This window comes from Gigantopelta aegis, chromosome 14 (genome assembly GCF_016097555.1).
Source record: "Gigantopelta aegis isolate Gae_Host chromosome 14, Gae_host_genome, whole genome shotgun sequence".
Taxonomy (NCBI): domain Eukaryota; kingdom Metazoa; phylum Mollusca; class Gastropoda; order Neomphalida; family Peltospiridae; genus Gigantopelta; species Gigantopelta aegis.
In genome coordinates this window covers 25587267-25609264 of record NC_054712.1, presented here as the reverse complement: position 1 = coordinate 25609264, position 21998 = coordinate 25587267, and the positions used below count along the sequence as shown (strand labels likewise).

Sequence of the window (21998 nt, the reverse complement as noted above, 5' to 3'; positions counted from 1 at the left end):
CAAGAACCTAATTAAACACTATGAATTCAGTCTTTGCCTTGCAAGCCGTAAGACATGGATCTTCATAGAAAATATTTAAAGTTATTTAATTTATTATTTTAATGTTATAACACAGAATTTTATCACCTGTATGTTTAGACTCCGATAATTGGCATAATTTTCTCAAAGACGTAGGAGTAAACATTTCCCAAACAGAAAGTAATAATTCCCTCTTTTTTTTTAGCCCCCTACTAGTCCAACCGGAGGGGACTATAGGTTTCGTTTAAATAAAAACCTGTAATTGTGTTTTCAGGGTGACAAGGACAAGTCAAACTTTGGCAAAATGGTTGAGGCCATCAAGAAGAGTCGCAAAGTAAGTTTTTTTTTTTTTCAGATTTCAAAAAGTGCTTTATAATTTCGAGATAAAATTACAGTGACCCATTCCTCCCAATTGTACCCTCAAGAAAGAAGCAAATGTCATTTCCTTTAACTTGAACAACTCATAGTGGTTTCAGTTACAACCAATTCTTTTTTGGGGTGGCCAAAACACTCATACAGAGATGTAATTCTTTAACATTTTATAGCATGAATTAATTTTGACAAAGTAGATTAGATTTGGTAAAAACTTCTTAAAATAATATTTATTTTAGTATGGTGTATAGAATTTTCAGCTTGTAAAGATCGGTTCAGGTTTTATTTTTAAATTGATAATGTGCATCTAATACAGGTTACCACAAAATACAAACGATGGCTAAGATAATCTTACGGTGATTTTGTTGGTAAGTTCGCTTCGTGGAAAGGGGCCCTGGTAACCTATAGATTATGACACATTTATATTTCCATTATTATTATTATTATTATTATAAAATCCCTTCACAGACCCATTGATACTTGTTATTCATTCAGTTCACTGTTGTCACTAGACTAGACTCAGTTGATCAAAATGTAGGTGGTGTCAGTGTTTCTGCCAGAAAGAAATTTTTGGGTATGGCGCTGTAGAATTGAATGCAACCACAGTCAGCTAGGGGTATGGGGGGCTGGGGGCACTGCCAGAAAGAAAATGGGTCAAGTTTAGGGTTAGGGTTAAAAAATCATACAGTAATGATAAGATGAATTCATTTTGTCAAAACTTGAAGAAAAAAAATAATTTGAGTATGGTACCATACCCGTTTTTTCAGTCCGTAGCTTTTGAAAAACCATGGCGAGTAAAAAATCGCACACCTCAAAATACTTAGGTGAGTGAAAAATCGCACTCATCAAAATGCTTAGCCGAGTGAAAACCAAGCATTATTAATTTATGAAGTAATTGGTATATGTAAATGTAGAAATATATGCTGCAAAAATTAACCAATAAATCAACAATGTTTTTTTCTAATTTTATGTTGTTTGGTTCATTAGTGTAGTCTTTTCCCTTTCAGGAATGCAGTTATTTAAAAATTTCAGGAGCAGTGCTATAGAAATATAATTATGACATATACTGATGCAGACAATATAGATGCATTTTCAGATGGTTTGATGAACGTGCAGCTAAACATGTGTAGGAATCAACTTGTCTTGAATTTCATTATTATGTATAACGAACATGATTAGGATAATTGGGATAGCAAAAAAACACTGGTTCTGAGGTGGTTCAGTTAGAACTACGACCCAAGCATCTTAGGTGTGCACTACCGACTGAAATAGATCCCTCATATTATTGTTTCAATTTGTTAAATAACTCGTTAAATGTAGGCCTACAATTAGTTCAAATGATAGTGTTGGTTGGGGCATTGACATTCCCGGTGGCATTTTTAAATCAACAATTACACAACCAGTTTCCCTCCCGCAACATTTTGCAACACGTTGTTTGACCCTACCAGTTACGAACGGCTCTGACATCTATGTCAAGTCAAGAGTTACGTTATTGATATAGAATGGTCCCAGTGTTGTTGATACAAAAATATACAAACTCCGACAAAATCTGTCATTACAAAGAATTTTATTTCAAGTGTGGGATGCTGTAATAAAGATAATCTAAAAACAAAAAAAACCCCATATAATTTTAGACACCATCATAAATGCGTAACAAGTTGTCAACTAGACCAGCATGTGCATGTAGCCAGAGTTCCAAGAGTAAAAATAATCTGACGCCAATCGCTCTAATTGGTCATAATGCCATCAAATCATGTTCCAGTCACATGGTCTGTGACTTTCTAACAAACATATTGAAACAAACAACAATTAAATAGTCGGCTATGATTACTATTACTGTAATTTGTATATATATATATTTATAAATAACAGATGTATATTCATTAAACTCTGGCTGAAATAAAAATATTTAAATGCAGTTTTATTTTATTTTATTTTTAAGATAAGAAAAGAAAAATAATAGAGTTGAGCCTTATCAGACATTGTGATCTATTACCTTACAAAAGTGGACTGTTTCTAATAATAAATTAAATAGGCAAAGTGCTGATCGGATTGGTACGTCTTCGAAGATGTCTATTAACCCAGTGTTTTCTGATTTGTATAGCAAAGATAAGTACCAGTCATATATTAAAAGCATGCCATTCTCGTCACATTTTTTTTCTTCTTTATTAAACGGGTCTTTCTATCAGCTACATACGTTAAATAGTGGCAATCAATATACAGAATTATTTTTACGTGCGCTGTTTCTTAAGTGTAACATGCGTTACTTTTCACACTCACCAGATTGTACGAGTGCGATTGCACCCACGTACCTAAAGCCCCGGTCACACTGTCAAGGATTGTCTGGCCCGATCCACGACGGATAAAAATCTCACGGATGACCCCGAATAGTGGTCTGTTCGCGGTCTCCTACAGATGCACCATGGTTTAACTACGGTTTTTGATGGATAAACCGAGGATTATTAAGGATAGGGATTAGTTGACAACGGGGAGCGCTACGGGTCGCTAAGAATCAGTACAGTTTAGTACAGACCACAACGGATTGTCACAAATGATGCCGGATCGTATCCGTGGCTAACCAGGCATCCTGATCCTTGGCAATGTGACCGTGGCTTGTAGCCAGGGATTACTACGATTAAGTACGGTTTATTACGGATTAGAATGGATTATTATGTTCTTCTGCGGATCATTAAGGATGTACAATGATTGTTTGATCCGTAATTAATTTTTGGACATGTTAAAAAATTTCACGGACATACAAGTACTACTACGATTGATCAGGGATTTAATACGGACAGCTACAGACCTCTACGGACCACAACAGATTGTCATGAATGATGGCGGATTGTATCCGTGGCTAACCCGGCGTCCTGTTCCTTGATAATGTAACTGGGGCTTTAAAAGGTCTGTTTTACCCTCTGGCAGAAACCCTGGGTGTAGTTTTAATTTAATAAAAGTTTGTGGAGAAGGAAGTACTATTCTCGACTTTCTTAACATGTAGTAACCTCCTGGAACGACTGTCTCTGCTTATTTCAACGCATGGATAATACATCCCAGTTCATAAGTTATTAGCAGGAGATGAATTCCATGAGGTTTTGACAGGAATGTTGAGAGAAACAATATGAAACGGTGATAGAAATAAGAAGAAAAAAATCACTTTTCCAACAGACAAGTATACCACAAAATCTACTTGTCCATCTATGTAGGGAAGGAGGTGGATGCAGAAGGAAAAGTTAAACGCCTTTTACCTTTTCTTTTTAAACCAATTCACTTATTACTCTTCACTTCAGATTGCACGTAATTCTGTGACTCAGGTGACTGCGACAAATTGTAGAATGTTTTACAGTCGAGATAGTTTCAGCTTGAAACAAAAGTCATAAAAAATTAGTGTTTTTGTTTAGGATTCAATGAAAACCAGTTAAATGGCTCAAGCAGAGTACCGTAGAGTGACAACTATTGAACTAACCCAGAGACTCATCCAAGGTAATATTCTGCCATAAATGATGACTGCTACCTGCGTGACTGTGTGGTTTCAGAGGTACAATTTACATTAAATAAACCCAATGGAATTAGATGATTCATCCACTGTTCAGTATAGAAGGATAGGCCAAAACATTTATGTTAAAGGATGTGTTGATCGTTGAGCCATTAGCAACACATACGGCTTCATCAGGTCTATTAATAGACGTGGGAAACTATTTTCCCCAGAAAACGCGATGGCATTCTAGTATAAGCATGTGGATGATATGGTAAAAAAACAAACAAACCCTGTAAATATGCATTTTAAAACATACTATATCGCACTCCTTCAACAAAAAAATACTTACTCTTAATATTAATTAAGTTTTTTTTATCAAAGCTTGGCAAATGACACATTTGTACCGGACATGTCCACAACAGACACTTATTTAGGCCCGTAGGAACGATATCTGGAGTGGGAGATGGTCTCAACCTCTATGGTGGAGAGACAAAGCCATATTTTAACTTTTATTTATATAGAAAGGGCTAGTTATTTCCAGATTTGTTCTGATAACAAATCAAGAAGAAACCACGTAATTGGGCTTATTCCGCCTTTTCACGGGTTGATCGATCGTAATTTTGTTTTGTCATACACAATTATTTTTAAATAACTTATTTCATAAAATTCACTGCAGAGATATATGTAAATATAACTTACACCTAAATAATAAAATGATAAATGTTAACTAATATGTTTTTTAATCGTAGATTAACTCGTCTAACAGTTTTTTGTTTTATCACATTACCGATGATGTAGTCAGTAATTCACATAAATCAAAGGAAAACTGACTTTCACATTTGTGGTAAACAGACAACTACTTCTTTTTAAATTTAAACAACAAAACAATTTTAAAAAATGTTTTTAAATACGAATGGTATCGAATATAATTTGTTGATCAAATAAATTATTTATGTCAGCCAAGATATTCCGAGTGGGTAACTTCAAGGTATTCCGAATATTTACGAGCTAAGACTATTGTGTTATCAAAACTGTGTTTATTTAACTCTCAAACCACGATATTTGTATAACATTTTGCGATGAGACACTGCTGATGTGTTTTTTTTAAAACCATTGCTAAAAATTATGATACTATTTTTAATTTAAAAAATTGTTTTACTTGTCTGCCGGATAACCACTAAGGTAAATTTTGCTTTTCCGAGTAAATTTTCACTTGTTGGGACCAACGGACAAGTGCTTATTTCGAATGCTGTGAAAATCCTTTCCTAATCCATTAATTTTTCACTGTCAAGATTCGTGTGTGAGAAAAACCAAAATTACCCATCTTTGTTTAAATTTACTTAGATTTCTTTACTTAAAGACTTACAGTAAATAATTTTTATTTTCAAGATTAGGTAATTAACCTAAAAGTTTTCTTTGATACTCACAGTGGAAGTTTATTGTCATTTGATTGGCTGTTCATATGATGGGGTGGGGGTGGATTGGACGTATGTAAGAGGTCAGGTTACGTATTCACGACAGAATATAATCAGTTTTAATTTTTATTTAATTTAGGGCAAGACAGTCGGTGTTTTTAGCAAGGACAAGTTTCCAGGTGATTTCATGGATGGATGGAGGGGTGCAATCAAGGACTTTGAAAAGGTGATAATGATAATCAGATTGTATTCACAAATTAACATGTTTCTGAGTACAAACCCATTGGCAGAATTTTTTTTTCAGAACCAGATATACTGTATAGATGTACTGTATAGATATACTTTATTACATACCCATTAAATCTTACTATATAAATACAGTACTGAATACAAAAATGAAATACACTTTTCCGTATTCAACTCAACTGCCAGAACTATGCTGTATTCAACGCTACTATTTATAGCACATGGTTACTGGGAATGCCCTTAGCGATATGTAAACAAAGTTGGTCATCAATAAAAGCAAACACAACGATGACGACACAGCCATTGAGTGTAAATTCTTGACATTTTTCTTCGTTGATTAAACTGGTGTGCTGAAGGTTTTGTAACGTATTACGAGCAAATTAAATATTGCATTGTTCGTAAATTTTAGCTATTACATTATCTTTAAAAGGCATTTCAAACAATATCATTAATATTATAAGTAACCCTTCACTCATTCTTTCTTATTTCTATTTATTGTTTAAATAGAACTATATTGCTATGTGTAATAATTAGTGGTTCATCAGTCCGCGTAGTAACACAGCTGACCTAGTTGTGTAAATTGAAAAATCCCCGTCATTAGCTAGCAGTGTTACAATTTTTTAACTATTATTTAGAAACAAAATTCCATATTTAGGGTATGTAATAAATACAAAACTACATATATGTGATTTTCTGATTTCTGTATTCCACGAGTGTATTTTCTGCAGGAAACCCCGATGCCGGGGTTTCCTGCAGGAAATACACTCGTGGAATACAGAAATCAGAAAACCACATATATATGTAGTTTTGTCTATGTATAGATATACTGTGTAGATATACTGTATAGATGTACTGTATAGATCTACTGTGTAGATGTACTGTGTAGACTTACTGTATAGATGTACTGTATTCATGCATGGTGATTTCTAATGTAGTAGTTGTATTTTTACTTTTATTCTTTGGGTATGGATATTAAAATAGATGTCGCAGACATTTTCAATTAATCTTTCCCATTTATAAAAATGGCTAAAATATCTTTACCTGAGGTGCATAGTTAAAGTTTATTTTCTTTAACAACACCACTGGAGGGCATTGATTAATTAATCATCGGCTATTGGATGTCAAACGTATAGTAATTCTGACTCGTCATCAGAGGAAACCCGCTACATTTTTTTCTAATGCAGCAAGGGATCTTTTATATGCACTTTTCCACAGACAGGAAAGCACATACCACAGCCTTTGACCAGTTGTGATGCACTGGTTGGAATGAGAAAAAATCCAATCAGTTGAATGAATCCACCGAGGTGGTTCGATTCTGTGACACAAGCACCTCATGCGAACACTCAACCGACTGAGCTAAATCCCACCCTCTGTGGGGTGTATAGTCACAGAATTGATCTGCTTTGATGGATTGAGGGTTTTTCCCATCTCAACCAATATTCCACAATTGGCATACATGTAGTTCTTGAAATAAAAATTTAAATGAAACCTGGGGTAATTCACTAACTTCACAACTTTGTAATCTCGAAGCGCAGTGCAAAAAGACTTGCAAGGATGATGTGATGTTGATTAAGAGATGTTTTGTGAATTTGGCTCCTGGTCTTCATAAAATCTGTGACGTCACTGACCGATGCAGATCGGCACAGATCAAAGATTTAAAAAAAAAAAAGGAAACATAGTGAAACTGTCTGTATTGGATCGGCAATGGTTTGGGAAAGTTAAAACGTGTTCAGCTTCAGTTGGTAGAGTGCTCGCCTAAGGTGCATGGGTTGTAGGATTGAATTCCCATGGTGAACTCTTCTGTCCTGTCTGTGAGAAAGTACATATAAAACATCCCTTGCTGTTAATGGAAATATATGTCAGGTGTTCTCTAAGATAACATGTCAGTGTTTTTGCCAGAAAGAAATGTTTGGGTGTGGGGCTAGGGAATTGAATGCAAACCACAGTCATTAGGGGTATGGGGGGTCTCCCCCAGAAAGAAAATGGGTTACGTTTATGGTTAGGGTTAACAAAATCATACAGTAACAGTGATAGAAATAAGTAGAATCTTTTACTAGTCCGCCGGACAAATACATCTAGAAATCTACTTGTTCACTAATATTTTCACTTGTCCAAAGAAATTATTTGTTTTATTTAAGTACCAGGATGATGTTTGTGATTGCTCAAAATAAAACTGCATTGAACATTTTTACTTGTCCACTGGACAAGCGACGATGTGCATTTTGTTTGTCCGAGCAGATTTTTACTTGTTGTAACAAATGGACAAGTGCTTATTTCGAACGCTGAATAATGATAAGAGTAATTAATTTTGGAAGAACATTGGCAAGCATTTCTGGTTGGCAGCATGCATTAGAGTTATATAATTCAGTGTGCGATTTTGGTTTAAAAAATTTAAGTGTCATAAGGACTACCTGTTTGCAAATCTTTAGAGCCAACCAACCTAGCGAGCCCTGCACTAAATGTTTTGCATAAAACCATGAAAAAGATTGCTATTCAAGACTCTGGTTTCCCAGGATTTTTATAATATATGTTGACTGTGTCATTTTGAAGAATCAATGTAATTTGTACAAATAATTTTTACGAGCCATGCGAGCTCGTATACTAGTTTAGCTAGAGAGTCCTATATGATTTTTGCGAGCCTCAGGCTCCCGGACTCTTCAAAATCGCACACTGTAATTCAAGTGATTTGCCATTACTATTTTAGGTTGATGTGAGTGCATCTCTTGCTTACATCATGGCACCAAAAGAGGAATCAGAACAGAAGACAATGCAGCGAGCGTGTCAGGTGACCTGTGATATATTCAACAAATATCTCAAAGAACAAGTCATGGAAATCATTGATGCTGAGAAGGTTTGTATAGTTCAACATATTTTTAAACATCAACGCTGGTGTTTTGTTATTTGTGTGGTATAATGTTAAAAAATAGTTATAACGTTCTATCATATATTAATTTCTAGAACAAACATTCAGTCACAATAAATCAGTATTTTGAATGTGAGAATAAATTGCACAGATTAAAATGACTCGAGGCAGGACAGTGTTGGTGGATGAATGGTTTCAAACTGCATGAAGACGATATTGTTTTCAATGACAGGACATTGTGTCACCATTATTTAGCTGTGTACTCATCACTTTTAGCTGTTTTACCATCATTGTACTCCATGTCCATTGTTTATTGTTTAAATACCGTTTTTTCTTCTTCAAATATGATCAGATGCATTGGTAATCATCATCCTAAAAAAATTGCCTCAATAATTTGATTCTAATAATTTACAGTGGCGATAATTGAGGCACAAACTTGTAAACAAAATTTTAAATATGATTTCGATATTTCACTGTATCTAAAATATAGTGAAAATATGACTTTTTAGTCCTTGGCTTTTGAAAAATCATGACGAGAGAAAAATCGCACACCTCAAAATGCTAATGCGAGTAAAAACCAAGTATTATTAATTTATGAAGTACTTGGTAAATGTAAAGTCCTATGTCTAAATGTTCCCAGTAATAACTAGCTAGTTGGTAAACAATAGTTGGTTTTGTTTTACAGAAAGTGAAACACTCGAAGTTGGCTGATGGTGTGGAGCAGGCACTGCAGAACAAGAAATACGTAACTGGAGTTGATACCACCCAGCTAGACATGTGCTATCCGGCTATTATACAGAGTGGAGGCAAATACAGCTTGAAGTTCAGCACTGTCAGGTATGTTAACTAATGGGCCATTCCATGGTAATAATTTAAGCCAGGACGTGACATCCTGACTCTTATGATCTCCTTCACTAAAAATCCTTTTTAAATGGAAATGCAGTTTTATCATTTATAGACTCATTACATATAGTAGTATAAACATGTCGGGCCTAATTTTGTATTTGTAAAAAAAAAAGACTTATAAAGTAAAATGTGCCGGGACGTCACTTTTTTAACACTGCAGTAAATTCCAAAACTCTGCTCTCCTGATAGAATGTTTGCTTATTGAAATACACTGTTTACACAATATCCAGTCTATTTCTAAGTGCTGTATAGCAATTTACTAAAAAAATATTTTTTATGATGTAACATTTACTTTTTAAAATTTCAGTACGAGCCAGGACGTGACTTTATGTCCAGTTCACTTATACAACTAATAAATGATATGTATATAAATGCATAAAATCCTAATTAACTGAATTGTTGTTGTGCAAAAAACAAGTTCGCATACATTATTCATATAATATACTTTTATAACCAGTGACCATACTGTTAACAACATTGTTTATCCTGATGTTGCTAAGTCTGGTGGTTTTTGTCTTACCATTACAATACATGTACAAACTAAAAAGATGAAGTATAGGTATAATTTTTTTGTTGGCTGTGGCATCAACTTTTGCACTTAGCTCAACATTGATTGTACAAATATAGCTACATTTCTCATAAATCACATTTCCTGCATCATTAAAGCTTCATTTATAGTTCTATCTATGAATGTTTACCTCAGTGCACGTCAAAATTTGTTTTTCAACTTTATTATTTTAAAAATGTTATTTAATTTTTTGAAGTTTAATTTTTTTTTTTTTTAATGTTTTAAAAACAGTTTTAACATGCATTGAGATAGATATCTATGGATACACTATCAATGACACTGAATAAGTTTATGGTAGGCCAGACATTTAATTCTGTACAATTCTTGTTTGTGAACAATGTATATTAATATAAATATTAATTGTTGTGAAAAATCTCAACGACACAATTTATTTGAATTCCCCCAACCCAAGTTTATCTTCCACATATATCTTTATCAATTACATCCTTCACTGGAGAAATGTTGGTTTATATATTCCAGTTCATGTTTGGATACCTGTATCTGCCAAGGAATAAACTTAAGATTTTAGCAGCACATTGTATTTGACACAATATTTATTGTATGTGTACACTAGTTTGGATTCACAAAATGGAACATTTGGTATAAATACAATATTCTTTAAATTGCTGGATTATCAATAATTCATTATTTGGTCAAAACATAGAAGCATAGAATTAATTGATAATAGTATTTTTGTATCTACATAAATCCATGTTAAATATTTAAACATGCTTCCCCAAACGTCCAGTTTCTCAGTTTCCAATTCTTGATGGTGAGAGCAAAAATATTGAAAATAAAAGTAATTTCTTTTAGGTACATGTGCATTATCTAGTCAGTTTTGCCAATTTCTCTATATAGAGATATTTAATACATTTTTAAACTTTACTCAATTTAACAACCATCTTGAATGTCACATCCCTGTTCAAAGTTTGAGGTGGTTATTTTAATCATTTAATACAACCAGTCATCATTATACCTTTTATTTATACTTGGAACATTGAGAAGAAGGAGAATTAAAAAGGATTTTTATTTCTGAATTTATTTATTTTTTAAATAAAACTAACTTGTGTATGTCAAATCAGCCAGGACGTGACATATATTTTGAAAAACAATTTAATATAGTAATTATGATATGAAAGAAGGGAAAGTATATGCATTATATTTTAGATATGATGTCCTAATACCTCAGTGTTCTCGCTGGGTGAAAATTAAAGGAGGGCGGCCGCTCGGCACCACACCCTTAAAAAATACCTACAAAAAAGGGGGGGGGGGTGGTTACCATATTGTTGTGTGTTGGTAGACTTGTGAAAAGACATACTCCTTATTTTGGCTACAAAAAAGTTCAAAAAGTATATACGAAATTCAAACAGACTAGTCTTTTAACTGAACCGAAGATGATATCGGTCTGACATTCACAGACAGTTCCAGTTTTGCTGAACCGATCAGTTTTAATATTATTTTTAATAAAGATTTCAAGATATACGAAAAACAATAAAGATGTTTGTAAAGTGATCCCCTAATGTCGAATACATTTTTTGTTATTTCCATCTTCATCGAATGAATCAATCGCTGTGATAAAATATTATCGCCAGCTGATAAAAAGTAGTTTCGTTTTTGTAAAGGCGGTTTATATATTATTTGGCACTCAAGATAAATGATTTTAATGATAAACACTACCACTTCCGTTGTTTTGATAAGCGTTCATATCCCCCCAAAATGAAAAGTTTACAATATTTTATAAAGAACTGCTGAATAAACAGAATAACAGAAATGACAGAAAGGAAAAATCATCAGTTACAACCAATTTACGTCTGCAACGGAGGACAAAATATCAGACGATAGTTAGTGGAAACAAAAGACAGAATGACCGTTCTGATCACGTGACAAATTTGGCGCCAAATAAGTGAGGTTTTTTTTCAATTGGAGATTGCTGAATCCGTAAAAATGTTTTCATTGCTCAATTAAAATATAACTTTTATTGTGTCTATTAAACATACAAATGGATACAGATATGGGACAAAATAGAGGCTGTTAAAAATACTGTTAAATAACGTTACGGTAACTGTCGTAAATGTTTCGTCAGTTGCTTTTTTGTACACAACGCGGCTTGTTTCCTTTGATGTTCAATGTGCAGACTGATGTGTGGAAAAAAAGTGTGCATTTGGAAATAGCAGAGATAGGTGCTGCAAAATAAAGAGGGGTGCAAAAAAATAAAGGACGGTGGAGAACGTGAAAGGAGGGCGGCAAAATGGAATAGCGGGGCGGGGCTCCCCGCTTAAATGGAGCAGCGAGAACACTGTACCTAATTTTTTAATTTGACATAACAGTAATGAAATATTACCAATAAAACAAATGTAATGTCCTGCCTTACAAAAATTATATTTTCAAATAAAACCGTCATTAAAACCATAAAACAAAAGTAAATTGGCAATAAAAGTATATTTGTATGTGCTTACGGGTGTTAACTTTAAGCTATAATAAAAACTTAGTTTGACAGATAATTTTGAAATTTCCACACCCATGGACCAAATACCATGGAATTGTCCTAATTCAGCTTGTGCTGTCAGGTGTGTTAATCAACAGCGTGTAATAAACTTGAAATTTGGTACTGTCAGGTGTGTTGACTAATACAACTTGAAGTTTAGTCCTGTCAAGTATGTTGACCAGGGTTCGCACAGGTTCTTGAAGTGCTTGAAAGTACTTGAATTTTGTTAATGTATTTTCAAGGCCTTGAAAACCTTGAAAAATCGGATTTTTGTGAAAAAGTCTTTGAAAAGTCCTTGAATTTTATTTTCCCCTCCTGAAAAAATAGGAAACATGCCTTTCCTAGCTTTAGTAAAAAAATTGAATCACTTCCGTAGGTTTATTTACGCGTCAATCCAAAACTTCTTTGTCATTCCCGCCAAATATGTGCTTTGGCTGTCCACGGAATTTAATATTCACAAATACTGCTCTCTGATTGGGTAAAAGTATTTGCGCATGCAGACATGTGGTCGTTGTGCATCATCGGAAGACGCCATTGTTTGATTATTAAATTGACTGAAAATTCTTTCAACATGCCAGGCAAGTGTAAATTTAACGATACCTGGTTGCAAACTGAGGATTGCAAAGACTGGCTTGTGTGTGTGTCCGATGATGGACACAAAGTGCGATGCAGATATGCTCTAAAGCATTCATTGTAGCAAGCATGGGTGAGGCAGCAGTGACACGTAAGAACTTGGAAGAATTAACAAGGGAAAAGAAATGATTGTGTGCTGATGTTCAGGCTCTTGAAGCCTCATGTGATAATGTGGCTACTCAAGCTGAAAGATCGGACAACAGGGAATTTATTGTCAAGTTTAACTTGTTTAGAAACGCAATTAAGAAAAAACAAGCCAAGTTGGAAGGGGTTAAGGACTCCAATGACTGAAGCAGTGTATAATTATATGTGCAATGACAGTCTACTTTTTATTCTAGGTAAATGTATTTAAAACAAGTTTTTGTGTCCTTAAAAAATGAATTTAAGTACTTGAAAAAGTCCTTAAAAGTCTTTGAATTTTATTTTGTCAAACCTGTATGAATCCTGGATTGACTAATACAACTTGAAGTTTAGCACTGTCAATTTTGCTGACTAATACAACATAGAAGTTTAGTACTGTTAGGTATGTTGATGAATATAACTTACAAGTTTAGTACTGTTAGCTATGTGGACTAATACAACTTGGAAATTTATACTGTTAGCTGTGTGGACTAATACAACTTGGAAGTTTAGTACTGTTAGCTATGTGGACTAATACAACTTGGAAGTTTAGTACTGTTAGCTATGTGGACTAATACAACTTGGAAGTTTAGTACTGTTAGCTATGTTGGATAATAAAGCTTGGAGTTATTTTGGTTTCTTTAACCTGACTTGTATCTCTCTTTGGTTTTAGTGATGACCGACCTCTTCACTTTGGTGCCATCGTCTGTTGTTTGGGTGCGAGGTACAAGTCTTACTGCTCCAACATCGTCCGCACTCTGCTGGTTGACCCGCCAGATGACGTACAGAAGAACTACGACTTTCTGCTCAAAGTAGAAGAAGATATGATGAAGAAGCTACAACATGGTGGGTTTAATTGAAAGGAAAGAAATATTTGTAGTTTTTATCAAAGGTAAAAATTGTAGCCCTGTGGTCAAGTGATCACCTGATGCGTAGTCGGTCTAGGATAGATCTCCATTGGTGGGACAAATTAAGGTATTTCTCGTTGCAGCCGGATTTATATACTCACAGCTGGTGTAACAAATGCTGTGGTATGTACTGTCCTGTCTGGGATGCTGCATACAAAAGATCCCTTGCTGCCAATTGGAAAGAGTAGCCCACTATGTGTTGGCAGATTACTTTCTCGTGTGGTCCTTTAACCATATGTCTGACACCATATAATCGTAACTGAAATGTGTTGGTATGTCGTTAAATAAATAATTCATTCCTTGTTTAACAACACCATTTTTCCGCACAAAACTTTCCCAGCAGGCATGAAATAATAATTACATTTCTGCCAGCCTACCCCATTTGATCGTGGCTGGAACAGCCCTTAGTTTATTTGTTTTAGATTATAATAATATATTTTATGTGTACAGGTGTTAAGCTGAGTGAGGTGTACGACTGTGCCATCAAGCTAGTAAAGAGCGAGCGACCGGAGTTGCTGGAGAAGATGACTAAGAGTTTTGGTTTCGCTATGGGCGTGGAGTTCCGAGAGGGCTCTCTGCTTATCTCGGGAAAAACTAACGTGCCAGCAAAAAAAGGTAAACTTAGAATTGTAACAAACCATACCTTGTAATAAGAAATACACTTAAAGTAGTATAGGGTTGAATAACATAGGTTTTTGTCCATTTGTCCGGTATGGAGTAGCAATAGCAGAGTCAATTTAACCATTTAGCTCCAGTGTTAAGGTTTTTGCATTTAAGTCCATTTTTCACAAACTATTAGTCCTAGGTCAATGAAACTTGGTTTATAGTTGCACCTATGCATGTTCATATTAATGTAGGTTAAAAAAAACCCAATGTATAATTATTATTTTTTTAAGAAGTAAATTAATGTTGAAAGGTACATCACAAGTTATTTCTTATTTACCAAATTGGTTTGTGGTAGTCGAGAAATTAAATTCCATGGAATTATTCTTATCTAGGAAGTGTAGGATCTAATAGGTAATTGCTACACGTTTCAGGGATGATCTTCAACCTGAATGTTGGATTTTCTGATCTGGAAAACAAAGCGGCCAAGGATCCTTCGGGAAAGAAATATGCTTTGTTTATCGGAGACACAGTGCTGGTGAATGATGTAAGTTTATCATTTAAAAAGTCTGTCCCAACTTTGTTGCAATTGTAACATGTTTTCAACCAACATTCAATGTGTTTCTGGTTTAATTTGTAATGACCCAAACTGGATTTACCTCCAATAATCAATAATTTGATATGTCAACAACAACAAAATATATTAGAAAATAAAATTAAGTTTGAGCTACTACAAACACTAAGATAATCGTTAATGACTGAAAACATATTTTAAAATGTTTATTTGGAGTCTTTAAAAAAGCTCTTGTTAGTCAGAAATATTTTTGAAATGGCAGCAGACTTAGGAAGACTCCTTATTAGATTGTGATAATTTATTTACTTTGTCATGTGTTTGGTAAAGAGACAATAAAATTGCATGCACATCTACATTTCAGTGTTCATCTGAAAGCAAATTATATTTGTTGATTAAATATCCCTTCTTGGAAGTAGCCAATAAAAGTGTGGTGCATTTATTGATAGTGTTGAGTTTTTAACTTATGAAGTGTTGTACTGGTTGTACACACATAAAAAATTATAATTACAGGGAAATCAGGCCACTCTTATGACGAACACTAAAAAACGTATCAAACACATCGGAATCTTCCTCAAGGATGAGGATGAAGAAGATGAGGAGGAGGAGGAGGAGGAAACGAAGGAGGAAGTTCTCGGTCGTGGCGCGAGACGAGCGCAGATGTTAGATTCACGGACGCGGGTAAGTTACAGTTAGAAAACGAAGGAGGAAGTTCTCGGTCGTTAGATTCACGGACATGAGTAAGCTACAGTTAGGCTTTTTACCAACAAATAATTTAGGGAATATAAAAACAAAACAAATCTTAAATGCTCCTACTAAGTAGCTATGGACTTAAAATCTTTTGTTATCAAAGATCATGATATGTACAGTCCTGTTTTGAGTAGGTGTTGGCTGTTTTTTTTCTTTCTTGACCAAGTTTTTAAAAACTCATTGTAGGATAGACTTCCAAATAGCTATAGTTTATAATGTTCTGAGGTGTGGTTGAACAGATATTCCATTCCTTTAGGAGGGGACTCTAGGTTTTATCTCCGTCTGTCCGTCTGTCCCACATATAGTTTTCCGGATGGGTTTTTGTCACACTGCGTTGAGATATTGAGCTGAAATTCATAATGATTTACTCATTTTCGACAGTTAGGGCCATTGACTTCCATAGCGATTTACTCATTTTTGACAAGAGTTATGGTCCTTGAACATAGTCAATATTAACATTTGTTTTCTGGAATTTGTTCCCCAATGCCTCAAGATATTGAACTGAAATATTGTGTATAACTTTATCATCTTCTGTTACAAACCAAGTTTGACTTTCATGGAAATTTGTCAATTTTTCACAGTTATGGCCATTGAACTTAGGAGATAAGAAAATTTGTTTTCCGGACTTTGGCAATGCCTGAAGCTATTGAAATTGTGTATATATCTTTATTATATACTGTTATAGATCACGGTTACCTTTTATGGCGATTTGCCAATTTTTCACAGAGTTGTGGCCCATGAATTTAGGAGATAAAAATATTGTTGGGCCCGGTAGGGGACATGTATTGCTTTAGCAGTACTCTCAGAATGCTTGTTATAAAATGTATTCTGAAGGAATTCTTTGGGGTTTTTTTTATCTGTTAGACTGAGGCTTCTGCTGAAGAAAAGAGATCTGTCCACCAGCGAGAGTTGGCCCATCGGATCAACGAGGAAGCAAGGGAACGACTCAAAGGTCAAAAGTCCGACACAGGAGACAAAAAGTAAATGTTGTTCTGTGAAATTAAGTGAGGGAGTGCCATATTTTATTTGTTGGTTGTGATGTCTGCACTGGCTACTTTTTGTCTTACCTTGATGAAGTAGGAAATCAAAATATAGGCATGGGCTCACCATTGCCAAATTAGCCAGTTACTAATGTTTGTGCCAAGTGTTTACAGCATTTAGTCTTTGGCTAATAAAATATTTCCTTAAATTAACCATGTTTTAATAATTTTCAGGGAAATATCCTGTTGAGCCCAAATTAGTGAGATCTAAAGCACTACCTTAATAATATAAATATTGATTTGTAGTATGAGTATTTTTAAAACACATTTTAAAGTTAAACTGTGATCAACTTGATTTGTGAATCACTGACTGAATTTTTAAATTGATAAAATACCTTTTAATGTTAACATAATATAAATTTTGAGAAAGGTTTTTGTTTGGATGATGATAAGTACTACTGTGCAGATATGCTGAATTTAAATTATAATACATTACTTCTCTCTAAAATGGATTCTACCAAAATTCCAAAGAGTCAGTCAGAAGTAAAAATTGCTCTCCCGTTCTGTTGTATTTTATGAATGTGAAAAACTGATTCCATGTTATTTTTGTGTTGTATTCTGGTAGAATTCGCAAATCCAACGTGTCATATAGAGGCCCCACACATTTCCCACAGGAGTCAGAAGTTCGAGAGTTGAAAATATTTGTAGGTGAGTTGTATTTAACAAATGTTTGAGAAAGTCACAAGCCCTCACAGAGTCTTTGGCTAGTGCCTTATGTATTATAGTAATAGAGTTGATAATTTCCACCAGCTTAGACCCAAAATTCACCAACTGCTACCAAAGGTTAGTGTATTTGTCGAACTCTGCAGTGATTTGTACTGTATTTAACTTTATTCCCTGTATGGGCAGAGACATGCATGGCAAGATTTTGAAATCTTTGATGTTTAATTTGTTATATTATGTGCAGTTTTTCAATGTAATGGCTTAAAAGACTACCAAGGAATTTGTTATATTATGTGCAGTTTTTCAATGTAATGGCTTAAAAGACTACCAAGGAATTTGTTATATTATGTGCCGTTTTTCAATGTAATGGCTTAAAAGACTACCAAGGAATTTAGGGTGGGACATAGCCCAGTGGTAAAGCACTCGCTTGATGCATGGTTGTTCTAGGATCGATACCCGTCAGTGGGCCCATTGTGCTATTTCTCATTTTAGCCAGTTCACCACGACTGGTATATCGAAGGCTGTGGTATATGTTATCCTGTCTGTGGGATGGTGCATATAAAAGATCCCTTACAACAAATGAAAAATGTAGCAGGTTTTATATGTATGTTATAATTACCAAATGCTTGACATCCAATAGCTGATGACTAATAAATCAATGTGCTCTAATGGTGTCGTTAAACAAAACAAACTTTTTAACTGTACAAATATTACAGCACCACTCTTTACTTTCGGTAATGTTGGTTAAGTTTTTTGTGTTTTTTTCAGATAGAAAATATGAGACCGTGATATTGCCTATATTTGGTGCCCCCACACCATTTCACATCTCAACCGTAAAGGTAAGTAGAAGAAACAAATCTTCTATTTGGAACCCAAGGTCACAAGTGATATATGGGCAGGAGACACATATGTAAGAGTATATTGGGGGTATACTGCTATTACCGACAAATTAAATCACAGATTGTAATTGTTAAAAAATTTATGTTTCAACAACAATCAATATTTAAATTTAAATTTTTTCTGAAATTAATAAATATGGTTTACAACTTTGTCTTACTGGATGAATTCTGTATCTCAAAACTGCTACATTTAACTCAAAAGTTAAACTAAGATTAAACTGTACATACCTTTCCATGTCTAATATGATTTCTGTGTTGTTTTTTTACCAGAACATCAGTCAGTCGGTGGAGGGAGACTACACATATCTGCGTGTTAACTTCTTTCATCCTGGCTCTACACTTGGCAAAGAAACGACAATATTCTCAAATCCAGATGCAACCTTTATGAAAGAAATGTGAGTAGCCTGTGTCTTTTTCCTCAAGAAACGACAATATTCTCAAATCCAGACGCAGCCTTTATAAAAAAGAAATGTAGCCTTTGTTTTTTTCAGTTGTAAATGTTTATTTTATGGTACATTTTTCTATATATGAGTGCGTGATCTAGTTAGTAGTAAGGTATGATAGGTCACAGGATCCATCACCCTGTATGGACAATTTTTTTCCCGCATCCCAATTGGTGCCCTCTCGACTGATACATAAAAAACCATGGTCTTGTTTTAGGGGAAAGTGGATATAGAAGATCCATTGGTGCTTTATTGGTAGGAATTGCCTATGTGGTTCTACAAAGCTTCACACCACAGGCAAATGCTCTAAATGGTTTATATGTTCTTATTATTACACGTATTACTCACGGTGCCAGAGGGCGGGATATAGCCCAGTGGTAAAGTTCTTTCTTGATGGGCGGTTGGTCTAGGATCGATCCCACTGGGCTATTGCTCGTTCTAATCAGTGCACCACAACTGGTAAATCAAAGGCTGTGGGATGGTGCATGCCAAAGATCCCTTGGTACTAATGGAAAAATGTAGCGGGTTTCCTCTTTAACCTTTAGACTACTAGATTAATTTTTGACAAAAACCACATCGAGTGGGTACAAGTTTATAATTTTTACTCACATAAATTCACTTGAATGTTTTATAAATACATAAAATAAAGATCATATTTGATTCGGTAAGTATTATTTTCGTGGATTTTTCACATTTTTATTATATTTTAGATCAGTTAATGTTAATTAAAATTAGGCAAACAATTGAAAAAGTCGTATTTACTTACGGGCAGTTGTGGCCAGCTGTCCAGTATTTATGTCCATTATTCCCAATAACTGGTTTTCTGAACAGAATTGAATTTTTTTTTTTTAAATTAACTACAAAAAAATGAACTACATACAAAAATATCCCAATATTTGGTGATTTTTGTTGTTGGTAAAACAATAAAATTTATTATCAAATTAGCTGACACAATCAGCTATCGATCCCAAAAAATGACCGCGACGTGCCGCCATTGTTGTCAAGTGAAAATATTTGCCGAAAACCACTTTTTCAACTCAAACTTCCAAGGTATTTTCCATTGAAAAAACTAAATTTAAAGAGACAGGAAAAAGAGTTGTCTTCAGTTTCCTGTTAATAAATTGTTTTCGGTGAGTGTCGCATGCAAAACGATGGGAAATATGAATTGGGGAGATATCTTGCCTGCAGTAGTAAAAAGGTTAAGACTTGTCAAAATTACTGAATGTTTGACATCCAATAGCTAATGATTAATAAATCAATGTGCTGTAGTGGTGTCGTTAAATAAAACAACCTTTAAACTTTACTCCAGTTGCCAATGAACTTTTAACTGGTATATCAAAGGCCGTGGTATATGCTATCCTGTCTGTAGTATGATGTATAAAAAAGATCCCTTGCTACTAATGGGAACATTTTGCTGGTTGGTTCTCTAAGACCAGCACTCAATTTTTATGGTTGTCCGGTCGTCTGTGACAACCTAATATTCAGTCTGGCAACTTAATTATATGATACTAGTTGCCCGTCGGACGACTGATTTTTTTTGTGTAGTTTCCTTGCCCACAATCACTTTTAAACTGTTATTATCTTAAGCGTCAGTCAATCAGTCGAAATGACGTGGGTTTGTTTGCCACTCGGAACTCCTCGGCCGATTTTGTGAGACATCGGGGAAAATTGTAATCGGCTGAAGTATTCCGAATAGGAAATATTCCAGTGTATTCGATTAGAACATAGAGTGCATTCGATTGGAAAATAGCTGATGTGTCGCCAAATCACAAAAATCTTAAGCAATTAGGCCCTATGTGTACATGTGTATAACTACAAACATTTAAAAACATTATTAAAAAGTAATGTATTTTATTATCAGACAGTATATATTACATTTTACATTGACAACATATTAATTCCAAACCTTTTGGTTGCTGTTTTATTGGAATATAAATATAACTGTATTTTCAAAACAAAGATGAAATCAGGGCATCCAAATTTTTGGAGGGGCAACCTCAATGTGAACCCATACTTGCCCTCTGGGCAAGTAACCAAAATCCTTAAAATTGAGTACTGAAGACTATATGTCAGTACTACCAAATATCTGACATCCCAATAGCCGATGATTAATAAATGAATGTGATTTATATTTTAGAACATACCGAAGTTCTAACACCAAGGAGCCGGGTGAGATCTCTGCACCGTCATCCAACTTAAACACAGCTTTCCGTCTCATCAAGGAGGTTCAGAAGAAATTCAGAACACGAGAGGCAGAGGAGCGTGAGAAAGAGGTAGAGTTCATGTCAGCAACAGAATACTACATGAGATGCCATTAGATAATATTTATCACACCGGTACCTTAAATCGTTTGAAAATGTATTTATCATCAGTTGAATACTACTATGAAAATCCACAAGTTGTCAGATATATATATATTTTTTTATCCTATAACTTACCCATAATGTCCATGTCATAAACCCATGTGATAATTTTAGTGTATTAACCCGTTTAATAATGGTATGCAAATTTGCAAGGTTTCTAAGTAATGTGTTGCTGTGGATGGGTTATTTGTTTACATTGTAGGCCCTATCTGAGCATAATGTTTTCAAAGATTTAGTTAAAATACGTGACGTCAAACTAATTTGTGCTAATCGTGATGATGTCATATTACCGATGGTGGCGACTTTAGTATTGTGTTTTACTAAAAATTTAATTAAAATGTTATTTTAGAAGTGTTATAGGATAAATAGAATTCGCTACTCGTGTTTTTTAATATGTAAAATATCAATCTCGTCTAGTTAATCGGTATTTGTCTCAGCAGAGCCTCGACAAATACTGACTAACATAGACTCGGTTGATATTTTCCATATTAAAAAATACTCGTGATGAATCCTCTATATCTGTCTGAGTCTCTCTTCTCTGTTTCTCTTATGTTAGACACCAAACAATAATATATGGTGAGGGGCTGTTTCAACAAATATTCCTTTAAATTTTAAGAAAGACTTATTACCCTTATTACTTAAAATTTTTGTATA

The 21998-nt window shown here is 34.4% G+C and overlaps 1 protein-coding gene across 1 annotated transcript in view; it reads left to right on the top strand.

Moving 5' to 3' along the window:
• LOC121388224 (FACT complex subunit SPT16-like) overlaps positions 1–21998 on the top strand; it is a 48643-nt gene that overhangs the window by 8648 nt on the left and 17997 nt on the right. The window contains exons 4-16 of the mRNA XM_041519490.1: positions 293–352; positions 5423–5509; positions 8234–8380; positions 9078–9229; positions 13778–13950; positions 14463–14627; positions 15050–15162; positions 15700–15867; positions 16801–16916; positions 17542–17624; positions 18408–18478; positions 18809–18933; positions 21119–21254. Coding sequence (XP_041375424.1) covers positions 293–352; positions 5423–5509; positions 8234–8380; positions 9078–9229; positions 13778–13950; positions 14463–14627; positions 15050–15162; positions 15700–15867; positions 16801–16916; positions 17542–17624; positions 18408–18478; positions 18809–18933; positions 21119–21254 — 1596 coding nt within the window. The remainder of the gene's footprint in view (positions 1–292; positions 353–5422; positions 5510–8233; positions 8381–9077; positions 9230–13777; positions 13951–14462; positions 14628–15049; positions 15163–15699; positions 15868–16800; positions 16917–17541; positions 17625–18407; positions 18479–18808; positions 18934–21118; positions 21255–21998) is intronic.